General features: G+C 48.0%; 6 protein-coding genes across 6 annotated transcripts; 4 read left to right on the plus strand and 2 right to left on the minus strand.

Annotated features, from left to right (window-relative positions):
* The first annotated feature begins 880 nt into the window (after positions 1-880).
* BDR25DRAFT_258324 (uncharacterized protein) lies at positions 881-5756 on the plus strand. The gene is made up of 9 exons (XM_033686529.1): positions 881-1200; positions 1265-1469; positions 1520-1780; positions 1835-2038; positions 2145-3509; positions 3555-4216; positions 4274-4574; positions 4785-5418; positions 5462-5756. The coding sequence occupies exons 1-9, from the start codon at positions 901-903 to the stop codon at positions 5622-5624; spliced, it is 4095 nt and encodes a 1364-aa protein (XP_033549697.1). The 5' UTR covers positions 881-900; the 3' UTR covers positions 5625-5756.
* A 628-nt stretch (positions 5757-6384) lies between these two features.
* BDR25DRAFT_258325 (uncharacterized protein) lies at positions 6385-7991 on the plus strand. The gene is made up of 2 exons (XM_033686530.1): positions 6385-7390; positions 7441-7991. Exons 1-2 carry the CDS (start codon positions 6515-6517, stop codon positions 7831-7833), a joined length of 1269 nt encoding a protein of 422 aa, XP_033549698.1. The 5' UTR covers positions 6385-6514; the 3' UTR covers positions 7834-7991.
* A 481-nt stretch (positions 7992-8472) lies between these two features.
* BDR25DRAFT_283412 (phospholipase C/P1 nuclease) lies at positions 8473-9986 on the plus strand. The gene is made up of 3 exons (XM_033688044.1): positions 8473-8904; positions 9000-9094; positions 9194-9986. The coding sequence occupies exons 1-3, from the start codon at positions 8664-8666 to the stop codon at positions 9785-9787; spliced, it is 930 nt and encodes a 309-aa protein (XP_033549699.1). The 5' UTR covers positions 8473-8663; the 3' UTR covers positions 9788-9986.
* Positions 9987-10137: 151 nt separating this feature from the next.
* On the minus strand, positions 10138-10959 carry BDR25DRAFT_283415 (uncharacterized protein; the record flags this gene model as incomplete). The annotated part of the gene is made up of 3 exons (XM_033688045.1): positions 10812-10959; positions 10379-10752; positions 10138-10268 (listed from the first exon to the last, which is right to left on the minus strand). The coding sequence occupies exons 2-3, from the start codon at positions 10734-10736 to the stop codon at positions 10138-10140; spliced, it is 489 nt and encodes a 162-aa protein (XP_033549700.1). The 5' UTR covers positions 10737-10752; positions 10812-10959.
* An 803-nt stretch (positions 10960-11762) lies between these two features.
* On the plus strand, positions 11763-13353 carry BDR25DRAFT_11963 (uncharacterized protein). Its single transcript, XM_033683678.1, has 2 exons — positions 11763-13117; positions 13167-13353. Exons 1-2 carry the CDS (start codon positions 12195-12197, stop codon positions 13252-13254), a joined length of 1011 nt encoding a protein of 336 aa, XP_033549701.1. The 5' UTR covers positions 11763-12194; the 3' UTR covers positions 13255-13353.
* A 761-nt stretch (positions 13354-14114) lies between these two features.
* Positions 14115-16428, minus strand: BDR25DRAFT_341664 (uncharacterized protein; the record flags this gene model as incomplete). The annotated part of the gene is made up of 3 exons (XM_033693626.1): positions 14682-16428; positions 14460-14625; positions 14115-14137 (listed from the first exon to the last, which is right to left on the minus strand). The coding sequence occupies exons 1-3, from the start codon at positions 16263-16265 to the stop codon at positions 14115-14117; spliced, it is 1773 nt and encodes a 590-aa protein (XP_033549702.1). The 5' UTR covers positions 16266-16428.
* Between the last annotated feature and the right edge of the window lie 1545 nt (positions 16429-17973).

Here is a 17973-nt window from a genome sequence, read left to right on the forward strand (position 1 = left end):
CGTGGACATGTGTTGCACGCAGGAATGTCACCCTGCAGACTACTCTGTACGCCCTACAAAATGATGGATTTTGCCGCCGAAATTAATGGCCCAAGTCCCTTTCTCTGCTAACCAGTTCTATGTTTCCTTATAAGCTGTAAAACTGACTTATTATTTTAGTTTTTCTGTCCAGGAGTAGCATACAGCCCTCTCTGTGCAAAATTTCAGTAGTTAGAAATGTGACTAAGGGTTCAGGGTCGTGAGTATTAAAGAAGCTAGTGGGGTGGACTTAGAGGAGATGCGTGTCGATGAGTTGGGGTCCTCAGTCAACAACCTATGCGATTCAGCATGTGCATTATTGGTTGATGGCACAAACTCAATCCCCGTACATGCCCAACTTATCTGGCGTCGTGTCTAAAGCGAATGCGCTAAACTTGGGGATGTTTTGCTCCATCATTGTGGATGTGCAATTTACAACATTTGCTTCTTTCTAGGACCACCGGTGCACTTCTGTGCTTTTTAACACAGTCACCAACTCTTCATCATCTCTTGTGCCTATGTCGAACTTACATGAAATTTGTGCGACGCATTCCGTGGTGGCATTCTACAGAATAACAAGGGTCCGAGTGGCCTAAAACCAGGTTCATTGACTTCAAGTGACTCGAGGGCCGGGTCGTACCGCCACGACTCAGCATCTTCCATGTTTCAGTGCCAGAAGATATCGAGATCTATCCGTACCCCAGGCGTGTATTGTGGATGTGGCTACCCCCTATTGCGTTGATGGTGCAGGTGACACAGGGCGGAGCACATGTTTAGACTGCACCGCACAGCCTCAGATGGACTCGCCACCCGGCTGAACATCAGCTTCTTGAAGAACGACGGACTCGACGACCACCACGACCGAAAAGGTCCTTCGGCACCATGAGTGCAGGTCAGAACGACGCGTTCGAAACCGCGTTCCAAAATTTCTTCAACAGCTTGCCGGAAAAGGAGAAACGCCGTTACTCTCCATGCTCATCAGCTGACGACCTCCTCCAGAGCATTCATAAGCTCAGCGTACTAGGCAAAAAATGGCAGAAAACCCGTGTCAATCGAGCAGTAAACAGAGTGAAAGCCTTTAGCGATCGTTTGCAGCCGTTTTTCGCCTGCATATCTATCTTCATCCAATCGAACCCAACATACTCTGCAATAGTATGGGGGTCCGTTCGTCTGGTCTTGCAGGTAAGGCTCTAACTTATTGCAGCCCCTTTTTTGGTTGAGCATGAACATTGACGAAGACAACTAGTTGGCGAGCAACTTCTCGTCTTTTTTTGAGAAGCTTTTAGGCATTCTGCAAAGGATCTCGGAATCCTTCCCACAGTACCAGGAGATTAATGCCTTCTGCAGAAGAGATAGCTCCCAAAGACTTAAGAGACATGTTGAACACGTCTACGGCGACTTGCTCAATTTTTTCCAGCATATCGCTAAGATATTCAGCACAGGTAGCGGAGGTATGATATCTTTATGCTATCGTATTTTGGAAGCTGACCTGATTTCGCAGATATGAGGAAAAGGCCGGCAGTAGTGTGGAACTTGGTTTGGACTCCAGTTGATATCCTCTTCAAGGACCTACTGCAGCAGTTTAACCAGCACGCTCAATTCATACGAGATGAGCTTGCGCTCTTCCGCACAAAGCAAAGCGTGTTAACCGAAGATGCAGCAGAGGTTGAACGCAGCTTCGCAGCTGAGGAACGTCGGCTGGCAGAAGATTCAAGGCGCAATATCCGGGAAGTGGGGAAAGATACTCAAGAATTTATCCAGGGTATGTTAGACTTCTTGACAGGACATGTAGGTTGCTAATTCTATTTGACGAAAGACAGGGTATTCAAAGATGTACACAAATGGATCAGCCCACCTGATTATGCTGACATTCTTGAGTCGTCACTAGAAGATAGGTCAGACGGCACTTGCGGGTGGATTTTCAGCAATTCCACCTTTGAGTCATGGCAGGAAAGAGAAAACTCGAAGAAGAGTAGTGTCGATCCCAGGGATCTTGGGCCACGGGCGCTCTGGATTCACGGTGCGTTTCTATCAACTTGCTGTGTCAGCTTTGTTTAGTGCAATCCATTCGAGCCACGGTTGCAGCCGAAGTAACTGTTAAACATTGTGCTAAGTTCTTAATCTAGGAAATCCTGGTGCTGGTAAAACGACGCTGGTCTCATCCATCGTCCAAGAAATGCGAGCAACAGCTGACCTGCCGGGATCTGAAGCTACTGTGTGTTACCATTTCTTCTCCTGCGATGTACTGAAGCTCTCTGAATCGCAACCGACGGCAGCATATCGATCTATATTGTCACAGATTCTTCACCAACATCGGCACAATACCAACATTCTTGACAAATATGCGTTTTCCCTCACCAATACGACAACTGGACAGCTACGTGCGTCGAGCACGGAACTCAAAGAGCTTCTTCAACTAATCCTGCCGGATCTCGGGCCCACATATCTATTCCTCGATGGCATTGATGAGTGCTCTGACAGAATAGGCCTCTTGAACACAGTACGGATTCTGCTCGAATACTTGAATGTCAAGATTCTGCTATCAAGTCGGCTCAACGTCACCAATCTCTCTCGTGCAATAAAGCCCGCCCAACGCATAGCAATTGATCGAGCCGCTGTTTCGGGGGACATCTACAAGTATCTCTGTGAAAGTTTAGATGGCATGATTGAGGAAGGTTATCTACCTACGGCTGATTCTTCTGAGATTGCAGGTCAGCTCACCAAAGGCGCAAATGGAATGTTTATCTGGGCGAAACTCATGGTTAAGCTCTTGAATTCGCCCGTTCTGACACCTCTCCGGCGTCTTTCCGTAATTCAGGAAGTCACCTATCCCGAAGGGTTGGATCAGATGTATGACAGAATCCTCAATCTCATCGAGAACTCTGGAGAGCTGCAGCGGAATGTAGCAAACAAGATCATGTCCTGGATCACTTATGCTGTAGCGCCTTTGTCAGTTCAACAACTCCATGAGTACATTTACATGGACCAAGGAGGCGATCATGAAGATGAGCAACTCGAAATAGGAAGCTTCATAGATGTCCTCAATTCCGTCTGCGGTTCCTTGACGGAAACCTATACGATTGAACCTTACAATTTTCCGCCGGGTTTGACAACCAATGGAAACCGTAGCCTCGGTGTCCGATTCATCCATCTGTCAGTCAAAGAGCATTTGCAGAAGACAGGCAACAATCCAAAGGCATCGGCATGGGTCAAGAGTCTTCACGGCAAAGGCATTGGTCACTCGACGCTTGCTCAGGAATGTCTGAAGCACGTTCTACATACAACCCAACAACAAGACATGCGTAGAGGCACCCTCATACAGTACGCAGTAGTGCACTGGGTAACCCACTTGGTCTTGCTCAGCGGCGAAGTTCTAGCCTCGGAGCTAGTGATGGGAAGCGATAATTCTCGGATGATAGAGGAACCTCTGGCCACCTTGGAGAAGTTTCTAGACCATCCGATTGTGGTCACTAAGTGGCTTGCTGCATACTGTCACTACGCCCCCTTCGACTCCACTGAGAGCCCGTTCGCCAAAGTTGGAACAGTTGCAACATGGCTTCGTAATGTGCGACACGAACCTGACCGCTTTCCTCGATTTGCTGAGTTTGTCAATAACTTCGGCGAATTCGCTAGAAATCTTGAGAAGATTTTTGAGCAATGGGGAGCGAGGCTGCGACTAGAGCAGGATCTCATATGGAACGAAGTGGTCGCATTTTCAGGAAGCCGGTTCTTGCAATCAAAAGCTGAGCTCACGAAAGTTACCTATCTCCAACCGGACCTTCCGATTGACTGCGCTCAGAGCTCACGGCCTCTCTGTACAGTGTCTGCAATCTCATCCGATGGACTTTTAAACTGCGCCCTTCATGTATGGCCTTCCAAAGCCTACGAAGAGAGATGGCAGAGCCTGAAGGCGAACGAGTCTCTCATAGCCGTGATGGATGTGTGTGACAACTGGGTGGCCGTATACGAGGTATGGAGCGTAGACTCCAAAAAACGACTTGCTACGCTTCATATACCCCTTGAGACGCAAGAGATATGGATGCAGATGAGACAATCACTCCATGAATTCGATCAAGGGAAATGGACAACTGCATTTCCAACGGCTATCAGCTACGATCTTCGATCTATCGTCATACTACGAACACTTTTTGTCCTCGATTACTCCAACGCTCGATCGACACCCATAGTGAAGAAAGCGGTCATACCTATTAGTAGTGTGCCCGGTCACGAACCTAAATGGGCCGATGACCTCAAGGCGTTCGACCCAAGAGATCATGCTATCCATGGCGTAGCGTTTCTCCATCGGGCTCGATACGTTTACTCGATTGGATTCAGCCCAGATGGTCGTTTTCTCTCGTTTAGAGACTCTATCGACTTATACGACACGCTAGTGGTATTTGAGATCTGCAGGGACGAGCCGTTGGAGATCAGGACTCTTAATGTCTTCCGGCTTAACAAGCTGTCTATGATGTCTAACATGGCAGCGTTTCATCCTACGGATCAGATTCTAGCTTTCGCTACTGTCGAGGGCGTTGAGCTTTGGAACTTCGGAAAAGGTATGCCACCCTTAGAGCCCATATTTACCCTCACTTTACATATCTCCCCGATCTTGCATACGACACATGCCTTTTTTGCAACCCTTTAACATTTCATCTCTGCTATATTTCTATTTCAGCGGCACGTTTTTTGAATCTCTCCGTCGTAGTCTCTCTCTTTCACTGATCGCTCTATGTTACATCTCGGCGCTAATGTTAGAAATTGCGTAGGACAAGTCCAGCACTCCTCCAGTCGTTTGAACAGTTTACCGCTTCATAAAGCCGGATTCAGCTCCCTGGACTCGTTGGAAATTTCTTCTTGTGGCAAGTATGTCGTCCTGTCGGACAAAGGTCAGCGTCCGACTGTGCTAGACATCCCAGACTCAGTCTTTACCAACGAATGTCAGCCTGATGTTTATGGGAACCTTGGGCATGGTGAGACTCCTGAAAGCAAGTCTTATGATCTCACCAAGATCGCCAACTCCGAAATATCAAATTTTGGACTAGTAGCTGGCCAAGTCATCTCCAGCGCCTCAGTTATTGATGCTAAGGATGGATCCGGCCAAGTGGTAATGGATGTTGCAAAAGGAGAAAAGGTATCAATTCGCCTCCTTACGGGCGAGAAAGGCGAAACGTCACAAGCTCTGAAAGTTGTTTCGCTACCACAATCATATGGTCAGCCACATACGAAGCCAACAATTCTGATGCCAAAGAGCCCAAATGGGGCCGTGAGAATAGTCCTCAATTCTACTCCGCACATCCAGTACTCAATGGACAGCACGGATGCTTACTCCCTTCCTGTAATCGCAGAGCGGGACCAGCGATTGGTCCAGCATTCCTTTCAGCCCCAACACTACGCAAAGGGGTAAGCCGTCGTCTTCGATTGTTTTCGTTTCTAACCTGACTAGTCAAATCTCGTCTTCTAATTCACTTAACCAAGCCTCACTTCTAATAGCTGCTCATACGAGACCAAAGATGGATGCCGATATCGAAGGCCAGAAACGCAATGCAATGGATCTCGCTCCAATTTGTCGTAAGCGTGCCCGGAAGGAGTGCTTTAGAGGCGACTGAGGACGGAAACTGTGCTACTGGCACACAAGTGGTTCTAGCTGATAGATTAGAGGCTCGTTCTTACATCAAAGGCTAGACATACGACCTGCTGTTTTGATTTAGTCTTACGCCACCCCAGCTATTATATGTCTCAATCACTTTACAGCTATGCAACAAGAGACAGAGTATAAGTGTTAAGAAATCTTCTTCGGTGATAAAGACTGAAAGACGTATGGGTGTGTGATAAAACTTTCATGCGATTTGTAACCTTTATTGATAGATTCTCTTTGAGAACTTTAGGTATTTGAACCCTCGAACCTCTAGTCTAAGGAAATTTAAGAAGTAGACTTTCTACACTACGTACTTCGTTGATAATTTAAAACTTGATAAAAGGACGATAATGTTAGTGAGGAAAGAAATTCAGGCCGTGGTACCAGCGTGCACGATGCAGAAATCGAGGAGGACTATACCTGTGTAATTTTAGGTAGGAAGGGTAAATATGACGTAGTACCTACAGGGCGCATTGAACAAAGTGCTCTAACCAGATAAGAGTGTGCAGATCCTGAGATACTGAAAAGTCAAATTATCTTTTCAGCACAAGCGGCGTTTCGCGGCACGGAGGCGGAAGCGGCTTAATTAGCAGAAAAACTCTTGCCAAATTAATCTCACTGTAGTTAATGTGCTTAGAGCGCTTTCTCATCTCTGACTAATCAATCTGTCCTCTGAGCTCTCCCCACTAACGAATCACGGAACAGTCACCTCCAATCAAATCGTTAAACTTGTCGGATAAGGAACCGATGAAATCCCCTTCCAATACTCACATAGTCCGTGAAGCTCTATTCCCATCCTGTTGACTTTATTATTTGCGCCCTAAGTCTTATTGCATCGGCTCTTGACGCCCTTACCCCAACATGGTCCGCACAGAGCCTTATTCGGAGCAAATTGACTTCAAAGACCTCGCCAGCAAAGACTACCGTTTGGGAAACCTCCAAAGCTACGATGGATATACCGACTTCACAGACCCTAGGGTCTATCAAGCGGTCACAAAGGCTGTGCTAAGAGTCGACTTCGGTCTAGAGATCGAGCTCCCCTACGATCGGCTTTGCCCTCCAATTCCAAATAGATTTAACTATGTTGTCTGGATCCAAGCTCTTCTCGATCAAACCGGACCAAACTACGGAGACGAAGCCGACGCTAACCGTGAGATTGTTGGCCTAGATATCGGAACAGGAGCATCCGCAATCTACGCCCTACTAATCCTCGCCAGTCGCCCGAATTGGCGAATGTGCCTTACAGACATCGACAAGAAATCTTTCAACTACGCGGGCAGAAACCTCGCACTTAACAACCTCCTCTCACGCAGCACGCTTCTCCAAACCACCAACATCCCTTCACTAATCCCGTTGCATGGTCTAGGTGTGGAGAAACTCGACTTTACCATCTGCAATCCACCATTCTTCACTAGCGAAGAGGACATGCACAAAAGCATGCAAGGTGAAGGCAAGGTCTATCGGCCACATGCAGGGTGCTCCGGAACACCAACCGAGATGGTCTGTCCTGGTGGTGATCTTGGCTTCGTCACTCAAATTATCGACGAGAGTCTGGTTTTGCGGGAAAGAGTGAGGTGGTACAGTAGTATGCTAGGGAAACTAGAGAGCGCCCACAAAGTCATCACCATCTTGCGAGGACATGGAATCGAGAATTACGCTGTAGGCGTCATTGACACTGGCGGGAGGACCAAGAGGTGGATCGTCGCTTGGAGCTTTGGCGTCTACCGACCGCGGAATGTGGGTCCTTAATTCTCACCTTTTCTTTCTTCCCATACTGACTTCAAAAGGACATCGCTCGACCAGACCGCTTTGCGCATGAATATCTCCCATATCCGACACTATACAAAATCCCTTTGGCCCCCACTCAGGACCCAGAAACGGTCACAAACACTATTTCCACTCAATTATCTTCGCTCGACCTCACCTTTGATACCTCCACCGGTGTTGGTGAGACGCCGCGGGATGTTTGGAGTCGGAAGTACCGGTTCCTAAAGAGGAAAGCTCATGAAGCTGGGGAGAAGTTGATGATGACGGGAGATGTAGTCTTGGCGTTTAGAGTCCAGGTGAAGGAAGAGCCGAAAGAGGTTACTATTGACTGGCTGAGAGGCAGTGACAGGCATATCTGGGAGAGCTTCTGTGGCTTCCTGCATCGGGTAACCAGAGAGGTGAACTGGTTTTAGTTCCACAAAAATGCATGGCTGAATCTTCGAGGCTAGAAGCTGAAATTTATAGGGAACAATATCCAAACGATACATGTCTGAAATCAGGCTTAGGGTTTAGGCAGGCAGGAAGGTAGACACCCAACTAGGTCAGCACGTGAGTGTCACGTGCCATCTTGTCCACAAAGGTTCTAAGGTTCAACCACACAACACGTTTGCCCAACTCACAAGATTAATAGAATCAGTCTACAGGACTAAACCATTGCTAGAAACAATAACATTCATGGTGGGATGCTTTTATCTGCCAAGCTCTGAGCAGGCTGCACCGCGGCAAAGCCCGCAGCCACCCTCTCCGCAAGCGAATGGCAAGCAGATCAACTGGCAATCCACATGCACGCCGCGTAAATAAAGCCCCCAGCTCCTGCGACAGAGTGGCTGTCTCCAAGGCCTCCACAACAAAGCAATAAGGCTCGAGGCGGGCTGAACGGTGCCTGTTTGCGGCCAGAACGGGGGCTGGTGTCCCCAGCCCCTCCGGGCCTGTGTGCGCTTTCGACAGACAATTGGTGCCCATGACGAACGCTTTGGGAAACGGCTTGCAGACAACTATACCTTTGGTTTTCTCCTCACCATTGATATTCTTCAGCTGCGAGCACGTTTTTCGAGGAATGCTGTCAGCTGACCGAACTCTGGAACGTCTCAGCCTCCCCTTCCTCTGAGTAGGTATATAGAAGCTTCGCGCGCATCACTCTCATCTCCGTTTCTCTCTTCCTATGTTCTTTCCTCCATAGCCGCTACTCACTATTCCCTTATCCATATCCCCCCCAAAAAGATTCCCATATAATCCCTAAGCCATGCGTTCACTATCCCCCCTCCTCATCCTGTTATCCACCCCCACTGTCCACAGCTGGGGCGAGCTCGGCCACCGCACCGTCGGCTACCTAGCTGAGAAATACCTAACAACGGATGCAACAGCCATGGTCACCGAATTACTCGTGAATGATAAAGGCTATGACATTTCAGACGCAGCATTGTGGGCGGATAGTGTGAAGAGGAGGACGGGATATACGCATACGAGGGTTTGGCATTATATCGGTATGCTCTCGAGTCTCGACCCCTGAGAAGTCATATTATTGGAGAGGTGGAGGTTAGGCATGTTGGATAGGTTGCTAATAGAGCGGGAACTATAGATGCAGAAGATGATCCGCCAACGCAATGCGGCATAAAGTATAATCGCGATTGCAAGCCTAAGAAAGGCTGTATTGTTTCTGCAATTGTGAATATGGTATATATCCCTCTTCCTCTCACCACAAGTCTTCTCCCTTATATCTATTTCTTCCGCAAGTCTTAGGTGGTCACATAAATTGACCTGCAACCCTTCCAGACAAGCCGAATATCCTCCCCAAAACTCGACTCCACCCAACACAAAGAAGCACTAATGTTCCTAATCCACTTTCTCGGCGACATCCACCAACCCCTGCACACCGAAGCCCTGGACCGCGGCGGCAACGACATCCACGCATGTTTCGACTCGCATTGCTCGAAGAAGGAAAATCTGCATTCCATCTGGGACACGCAAATCCTGCACAAGTCGCGCGGCCTGCCTGCTAGTGAGTCCGACGATAAAGTCCTCAAAGATGCCGCACAGACCTGGGCAACGGAACTCTTTGAAGCGAGTAGTTTGCGCGTGTGGAATTGGGATACTGTGGCAGAATGCAAGGATTTGAAGAAAGCAGAGGACTGTGCGTTAAAGTGGGCGGGGGAGAGTAATAAGTTAGTTTGTGGATATGTACTTGAGAGGGGGGTGGAGTGGATTGAACAGAATGATCTTGGAGGTGAGTATTTTGAGGGTGCGGTGCCGGTTGTTGATGAGATGGTTTCGAAGGCTGGGCTGAGGTTGGGGACTTGGTTGAATGAGATCGCAGGCGCAAGGAGAAGGGTGGGATTGTTGAGAGAGCAGGAAAGGATGGAAATGTGAGGAGTCTCTTCTAGATAGGTGAGGTATTGTGTGGTTTGGATGAAGACCTGGCAAAATGGTTGGATTTGAGGGGAGATTTACAGGTTATGTTCCCAGCAAATTTCCCTTCGACTATTTTTTTTTCAGTTGAAGATAGTGTCATGCTGCCCGTCTTGATTCAGGTTCTTTTCCATCATGTCCCAGAATCTGAAGCCGCCATGTAATAGAGAGGAAGGCGGCGAAGAGGAGATAATTATGCTTTCAACGTTAGTCTCACACATTTTCAGTAAAGTATCATCTGGGATGAACTTACCTTGAGATTCCAAGAACCCCTCTACCACTACAACGCGACTTTCAACCTCCATGCACACTTACAAATCGCAAGGTATCGGTTCATTCCAGAAGAGCTCCGCCGGCAACTCAGCTGCGTGCCCCTTCGCCAATGGTGGACAACTATTCTCTGGCTTATAGGCGGCAACCAGAGGATCAAATGGCGAAAGATCTCCTCGATCGCCATTCTGCTGACCTGCGAACCTATTAGTCAACTTCCCACCGCTCAAGCTCCCCATAAAGGAAAAATACCTCCTCGTCCGCGCTTTCTCGACCGTCCACTAGCTCGACCCCTTCCACCGACCGGTTCCAGTAGCGACATATTCGGCACCGGCTGCAATGCGGCCCGATTTGCACGGTGAAGCTGCCCCCCGTGTAGATCTCCCTTCAGCTCTTCTCGGTCATCGCGATCCTCAGTTGTGTGTTGCATAAGGTTCCAAGCGAAAACCTGGGCCTCAAGACCTTCCGGGGCCCGACCCGAGGCGACATGGACCGGTGCTTGCGTGAAGAAAGCGTGGTCGCGGTCGCCAATTGCGGCTACATCTTGGTCGTAGCGGATTTGGCCGAGGTCTGCGAGGGAGGTGTCGTACGGGTAAGGGGTGAAGGTGGAATCAGAGGGTTTAGGGAGTGAGGAGGACATTTTGAGGGCTCTGTGGCTTAAGTGCGGGTTAGTGAGGGTGCACGAGAAAAACAAATAGAATAGAGGTGTACAAACTCAATTAGTAAGTACGGTTGCTGTGGTTGTGTTTTCCGCCAAGGGCTGAGGTGAACAACAATCGTCGTTGCGGTGTGAAAGTTGAGTTCGGGTTGCACGGAGCAAACTCAAACGGATTACAATTTCCAAGAATGAAAAATAGTGGGAGTTAAAAGCGAGAGCATTCTGAGGTGTGATTCCCTCCTTCCTGCCTTACTCATCGACCTTATAAATCACACGACTACCCAGGATACGACGAAGCCTAAAGAACACTATATAAGATCTCGGCCCAAGGTTCGATTCTCCTACGCACGGTCACCGCCATAAATCGACTACGGTTACAAGAACATAAATTAGATGCTGTTTAGCGTAAAACTCATTGCGCAGGATAGGATCTTCACATTGCCACAGTATTGGTCTCTGCAAACAGGTTGTTTGACAACCGTCCCAGGAATTCAAGGTCAATTTAATAGTACAGAAGAGTACAAAAGCCATTCGCCCAGCTGCTAAGCCTGAGCGAGGTTTGCATTCTTTGTCAAGGCTAGGCTCTCTCATACGCCCTCGAGTCTTCTAGGTATTATCGAGAAAACGACTTCATCAAAAGTTGTTCTGGTGATATTTTCCTGTTATCTCGCTTACCTACTCTTATAGCTTGCGGTAGTTAGATGCTTCAGCTCTACAATTTGTAGGGTTATCAGCTTCCATCAACTTTGACCCTTACAACACCTTCAAATCCTTGAGAAATATGCTCAATTCCGTTGATCAGTTGCTTTAGCACTGGACAATGATCGCACTAGATCCTGCTTTCACCAAATGTAAATTATCCGCTGGGCAAGTTTCTTACTATAGCCTTCTCTCTAGATTTCTGAATCCGGCTGGACCTTTGTATGTAGATCCGGCTCACCCGAAATAAGTCTGGCTGAGTAAGTTACTGTTCTCCGACGTTTTCGGTGCAAGGGGTAGTTAGGGAATATTTTTACTCCCTGGAATTCCTTCGCCGTTTCTTTGCAAGTTTTTTTCCTTTCATCAATGCCAGCCTGATGTCGCAAGGCTGCGTTTTCAAAATTGCGATGGCTTACGCCACTCGCCTGATCAAAGCACGATTTCGCTTAACCCTATCCACCAAGACATTACCAAAGGTTGTTCGACCAATACATGCCCTAGTAATACCCTACGCAGTCATGCTAATCCAATTGATGCCGCTATCATGCCATCGAATTGGCCTGCCAAGCTCAGCTCTGCTCAGCTCCTGTTTTGGGACCGGGTTCACTTCTGGTGGTCGAACATATGAATGGCATTTGTCCCAAGGAAGGCTGAACCCTTCCTACATCACTCGAACTAGGAACCTATACACTTCAAAGACTTCCTCATATCGAACAACGATTTCAAATACCTTCACCGTCGATGAAGAACGCGACAGAATTGCTTCCGTGGGGATGGACCATAACGCCAAAAGACGACAGCCTCGTCATCTGCCCTTCAGCTTCAAAAATCCTCGGAACATTCGCCCTTGTCAACATCGTCGTCACTGCCCTAAGCGTGGTCTTTGGAAATCGCTACACCTTCTATCGTTTGACTGGCCGCCGATTTTTCAAAAACAAGAACAGTAAACTTCACCGAGTCATGTGGATCGTCAATGTTGCCCTTCAGCTTGGTGCTAATGCTCTTATTGGAAGGATTTTTCAGAAGACTCCAGGATACAATGCCGACTTCAAGATTTGGGAGCTTATGTTATTTTTCACCGTTCGGCCTCGTTTGTCCTGGATAGTTTTGATGTTACTCAGTCAATATGAGGTCCACAATCCAACTGTTACTTACACTCCCGTTGTAATTGATGAACTGGATGTACAGAGAGAGGGACTCAAATTAGAGCCTCAATCGAAAGACAGGAATGTTACTTCACTGGAGCCTATTCCAAAGCAGCCACACGAGAAAGATCGACCTTGGGCTTCGACAGCAAAATCCCAGGCCTTTGCAGAGATCGCTTTGCAGATTATCGCACTCTACATTATGGGCAAGACGGCGCATTTTGCTTCAACTCGTAGATACTATCTCGTTGGGACCGCAGCCAACAAGAGCCTTCCCGCTGCTGCCAAGATCATGTATGGGGGTGCTCTATACTATCTTATTATGGGAGTTCCGCTGTGTTTATACGAGATTTTCCTACTTGTTTCTTATTACACTGGGAACCTCAGAGGGAATTTCCAAGGCAGCTCTCTCTCAAATAAAACGGTCGGCTATTCGGCCTTCATCTTCTACAACTTGAGCTATACCTGGTTAGGAAGTTGGCTATTCTGGGCTGGTTTCGTTCGACTGGCTGGTGATCTGTAAGACGACTTTGCCCTGAATTTAAGGGTAGATCCTGACTGAGTATAGTTACTGTCCTCCAAAACTCCATGTCCAAGGCTCCATCTGGGGAGCCTTTTCGCTCATTGGTATTATTCTGGGTGTTGGGGGGGTATAGCAAAGTGCAGGTTCTTCTATAGTAACCATAGGGGAGAAGGAAAGGGAAGAAGAGTGCGGGAAGAGTGCAGAAGCAAACAGGCTTTGTAGGTCAAAGGCAAACCCACGAAATAATCGAAGGCGAACACGAATTTATGGGGCTGAGGTAATCCATGGGCGTTGGTGGAACGTTGAGTCAGTGTTGTCAAGGAGCGAGTGGCTAAGATGACGTATCTAATCGAGTAGTGGACTGGACTTGCTGCTCATTAGATATAGAAGCATGGTGGGAAAATATCCCAAAACAGACTTGGGTAGAAGGTAGCGTGAAAAATAAGCCAGATCTAGAAATCGCAAACGAATACCTTCCAACACCTTCTCCTTCTATCGATCGAACTTGGGAAACTCGACACTTAAATATGAGACGTGGGTTTCCTGGAAACGTAGTATATCTTCTATTGATATCCGGAGATAGCTTGACAACCAAGGGATTTTCTTTCTGACACCTAATTAATTCATACTTTTATCTTCCCTGTAGGGTCGACCTGCGCTGAATCCTTCTTGAAGGTTGTCTATCACTTCCCACAGCCTCCTTTGGTAGATTCGAAGACAAATTCACCTTGCGGCTTATTTTGCTGATGCTTTTGTTTTAGAGCTTGTTTGCTTCTTATGATAGAGTCTGTAAGCTCATGGAAGTGAGGGGGTGTTGACTCCTGTGTCAGAACGCATTAACCCGTGGAAGAGAGAGTTATTTGACTGATGGATGTGAGAGTGCTTTAGCTCAAGGACGTGAGAGTACGTTGACTAGTGGAAGTGAGAGCGGGTTGGTTCGTGCATATATGCGCGTGACGGTTCCTCGACATGAGAGAGTGTTGGCTCGCGAACTTAGAGAGCATTCTGGTTCGCAGCTGTGAGATTGTATCATCTCATAAATATATGCTTCAAATAGTTTGCAGTTGTTTCTAGGGCAGTGTGTCTGTACCCGCAATTATGTGAGCTTGTCTTCTGCCGAAGTTGGGATGAGCATAAGCGCTAATGGGAATTTATAACACAACGGCGAAACGGAGTGCAAGATTGCACCTTCGGGTATGGAGAAAGGGAAATGTGACGCATTGCGGGAAAATCATAAGGGTATTAGTTACATCCATAAATCCCAATAGCGTAGTAACACATCGGGAATCCAAAAATAACGACTTGGTCAACCCCAAAAGTGAGGTCCACTCAACCTACGTCGCGGGTGAAATATCGTTTTTCTTCCTCTATGATCTGTTCGAATCACATATTCGTTGTAGTCAGGCTCGCGATGGCTATGCCGCCGAGTATGTTCGATGAGAATCTTGAGATCGATACCCGGATTATCATAATCCCGATGAATAATGAGATAGTTTTGATCATCCTGCGCGGCATTAATATCCATGAGCATTGGGAGGTAAATAACAGGAGATCGCCTACCGGATCATGCCCATATGGTAGATCGTATAGTCTTAGTGTATCTGGTGCCACATATCTCCGATGCACTCGAATCCACCTCCGTCCCTCATGGTCCCACGGCTCAAAATATTCCCATGAAGTATGCTCTACCCTCCTCGACGGCCTTTCAACGCCCGGGAATGTCTCAATTCTGGGCACTGGCTTCTTCGGTTCCATAATGCTATCCACAGTACTCGGTGCCAGTCCCGTACATAGCATTTCCGTTTTTATCTTATTCTTCAATTCAGCTTCCTTTTTCTGAGCCTCATCTTTCTTCTTCCTCTCATCTGCTTCTAACTTTGCCTTTATCTCATCTTCTTTTCTCTTCTCGTCATCCTTCCTCTTCTTCTCATCAGCCTCCCATTTCTCCTTTGCCCGCTTCTGTTTCTCTTTCTCCTCCTGCTCGTCCTGCAGCGCCTTGGCCTCCCATGCTTTCTTCTTATCCTTTTCTTCCTGTTCTTTTCTCTTTTGCTCTAACTCCCACGCTTTTTTCTTGTCATTCTCTTCCTGTGCCTTCTTCTTCTGTTCCATGTCCCATTTATCCCTTGCCAATTTCAACTCCTCTGCTTTCTTGGCCTCGGCCTCCCTGAACTTAAACAAAGCCTCATCAGCAGCCTTCTTCCGCTCAGAAAGTTTGTCCTCGTACTTCCTTATCGCCTTGCCCTCCGCATCTTCAATCTCATTCTCATGCTCCTTCAGTTCAAGCTTCACGTCCCGCACCGCCGCTTTCCTGGCATCCTCAGCTTCATGCTGTTGATGGACGTAGTCATCGACAGCGATCTTCTGCGCATGCTGAAGCTCGTTATTTTGTCGCCATTTCAGCTCGTCGTCGTACCAGTCCCGGGGGCCACGATGATGCCTCCATCGATCGTCCCACTCACCGTCGCCATTGTGCACGCAAACGTGCTGGTTCATGCGCTCGGCGTGGTCGGCGTTGAAGCGGTCATGGACGATGGCTCTGCCGTCGGCGGCAGATCCGGAGAGGCTGGTCGTGTATCCCGAGTAATGAAACGGGCTAGGACCCGGCGCGGGTGGTGCATAGGTGGGCTGGTGGTAGCCTTGATTGAAGCCAGATCGGGGACTGTGGGAATGAGAGTGGTCGTGATCATGGTCTGAGTTGTGGTTGTGGATATCGACATTGAGATTTGGGAGAGTGCTTCTCCCGCCTCCAGAATAGATATTGGTGGATACATCTTCTCTTATGCTTGGACCTCCAAAGTCCCAATGCCAATCTGCGGAACGACCTCGTCTTCTAGTGGAGTAAACTGGCGATAGGGACCTCACACGGGCACGATTTCTGTGCGGACTGTTGGAGTGTGGAAGTGGTATGGTAATATGTCTCCCTCCATGGCCATAATGAGGGGACAATGCCTGGGGATAATTGCCATGGAAATGTCGATGTGGGACCATATGGCCGTTGTAGTGGTGATGTTCGGGGTGAAGCCAGGTCCACTCGTCATCTGGATCAGCTTCTGAGGAAGAAGATGAGGAGGAGCAGACGTCGACCCCAACATCGACGTAGTGGCCGTGATGACCGTGATGACCTTGATGACCATGAGACGTCATGGTGTATAATCAGGCTTGGAGGAGCGAGGAACTGCCGAGAAGGCCGGAGAGATTGCAAGAGGAAGAACTCAAACAACCCAAATCACTATTGATGGATGAATATAGATGTAAGAATATTGGTGCGAATAAAATAATGTGTAGTTGGCAGCATGCAAGATTACGGGTCAAAGAGCTGCCCTGCCGAATCGTCCGCGTTTCGTGATCTTATACGCTTCCGCGTTCGCGGGTCTCCTCTCCTTCTCTCCTCTTCCCCCATTCTCCTTCCACCCATTTCTATGGCGTGAACAGCATCTCCAAACTTAGCCAAGCCACAGTAGTACAAAGCCCTGATGTTGAGAGGTCCCGATACATGATCTGACATCTTCTACCTGATTGGTGGGAGGAAAGGCTGAAGTGCTGGAATCAAGTCGGGATTGCAAATTCAAAGCGATCATAAGAGTATGGTAGATGTAGAAGTGATAGACGAGCGGCCCACATCTGAGTGATACAATTGGGTCGGGTTAGGTTGTGGCGAATTGTGGCTGCTTGTGGCTTGACATGGGTATCTTCCAATTAGGCGATGGTGGTGAGAGATGGTGTTGTAGAATTCAAATAATGACATGAGCGGATATCTTCTTTTGGCGTGACAAATGACAAAATGGGATGTCTGAGTGGGATCCCTGGTTTGTATGTCGTCGGTAGTGTGCTACTAAAGCGTGAAGTGCCGAAGAGTGACTTGCCCGCTTCCCGATCTCAAGGAGCAAGGAGCGAAGAGATATATATCATCGGAAACAGGTCTATTGTTTTAGCGCAGTGCTTGAATAGGAAAATGGACTGCAATAGTGATAAGAAATGTATATTTTGCCAACGATTCGAGGATGCAGAATCCCGTTTAGGTGAGAGTCGTGCCCATTTTGACGGCAGAATTGCCCCAGCTTTTGGCATGACACCACACTGTGCCTCCAGTTTGTTCTCAGCGATTATTTACGTCACATAATCGCCTAATCTAAAGGCCACGGCGTCACCTTCAGATGTATATGCGTTCCATCCCCTCGCCTACAGGCCGTTAGTTGGATCTTCTGCAAAAGTAGGCTAATAGTCTTGCATCTGCATGAGCAATTAAATCTCGAATTGATTCGAAACACTTCTAACAATACCGTTAGTTCCGAATAGTAGTGGTAGCCCGAAGAGTAATAAGCCCCTTCCCACCATTGCCGAGAGATGTTATTGAATTTTCCGTCGTACAGATATCAGAACGTTGGTACACCCTCCTCACAACGATTCGAAGTCGATTGTAAGATGTCAAAGAAGTGCCCTCGATTGAGTTTGTGCCCGCTACTGCTAGTTTCTTCGTAAAGTTGCCTTCTACAGCCCTTCGAGTACAGTTCGCGAACTTGTTGCGATTGTCAACAATCGGGTTAAAAGAGAGGGCAGGTGTTCTTGCGGCGTCACGGACGTTCCTGCTAGCTGAATGAGCGCGATCCACCAGATTGGGACCGCTTGCATCCGATCCGTCACAGAAGTGACCCCAAGATTAATTTCCGCTTGGAAGATCCACCATTAATCGTCGTCGATAGCATCTCGAGGAGTCTCTTGACATCTTCAATACGTCCTTAGGCGTGGAGTTCGTCGGCTGGCGTCCGGTATGTTAGCGGGGAGGGAGAAAAGATGCCGAGAGCTGGTGTTGAAAAGAGGGGGTTATGTTGGAGATATGCCCGTGCGCTTTCCT

This window comes from Lindgomyces ingoldianus, assembly GCF_010093535.1.
Source record: "Lindgomyces ingoldianus strain ATCC 200398 unplaced genomic scaffold BDR25scaffold_10, whole genome shotgun sequence".
NCBI lineage: Eukaryota > Fungi > Ascomycota > Dothideomycetes > Pleosporales > Lindgomycetaceae > Lindgomyces > Lindgomyces ingoldianus.

What these genes read in the sequence shown, in the direction of transcription:
- BDR25DRAFT_258324 (XM_033686529.1), top strand. Translation starts at nt 901, where the DNA reads ATGAGTGCAGGTCAGAACGACGCGTTCGAAACCGCGTTCCAAAATTTC. An exon ending in ATTCAGCACAGGTAGCGGAG is followed by an intron (nt 1,470 to 1,519) that starts GTATGATATCTT and finishes CTGATTTCGCAG; the next exon opens with ATATGAGGAAAAGGCCGGCA. An exon ending in GCTTTGGAACTTCGGAAAAG is followed by an intron (nt 4,575 to 4,784) that starts GTATGCCACCCT and finishes GAAATTGCGTAG; the next exon opens with GACAAGTCCAGCACTCCTCC.
- BDR25DRAFT_258325 (XM_033686530.1), top strand. Translation starts at nt 6,515, where the DNA reads ATGGTCCGCACAGAGCCTTATTCGGAGCAAATTGACTTCAAAGACCTC. An exon ending in GCGTCTACCGACCGCGGAAT is followed by an intron (nt 7,391 to 7,440) that starts GTGGGTCCTTAA and finishes TGACTTCAAAAG; the next exon opens with GACATCGCTCGACCAGACCG.
- BDR25DRAFT_283412 (XM_033688044.1), top strand. Translation starts at nt 8,664, where the DNA reads ATGCGTTCACTATCCCCCCTCCTCATCCTGTTATCCACCCCCACTGTC. An exon ending in GAGGGTTTGGCATTATATCG is followed by an intron (nt 8,905 to 8,999) that starts GTATGCTCTCGA and finishes CGGGAACTATAG; the next exon opens with ATGCAGAAGATGATCCGCCA. An exon ending in TTTCTGCAATTGTGAATATG is followed by an intron (nt 9,095 to 9,193) that starts GTATATATCCCT and finishes CAACCCTTCCAG; the next exon opens with ACAAGCCGAATATCCTCCCC.
- BDR25DRAFT_11963 (XM_033683678.1), top strand. Translation starts at nt 12,195, where the DNA reads ATGAAGAACGCGACAGAATTGCTTCCGTGGGGATGGACCATAACGCCA. An exon ending in GTTCGACTGGCTGGTGATCT is followed by an intron (nt 13,118 to 13,166) that starts GTAAGACGACTT and finishes GACTGAGTATAG; the next exon opens with TTACTGTCCTCCAAAACTCC.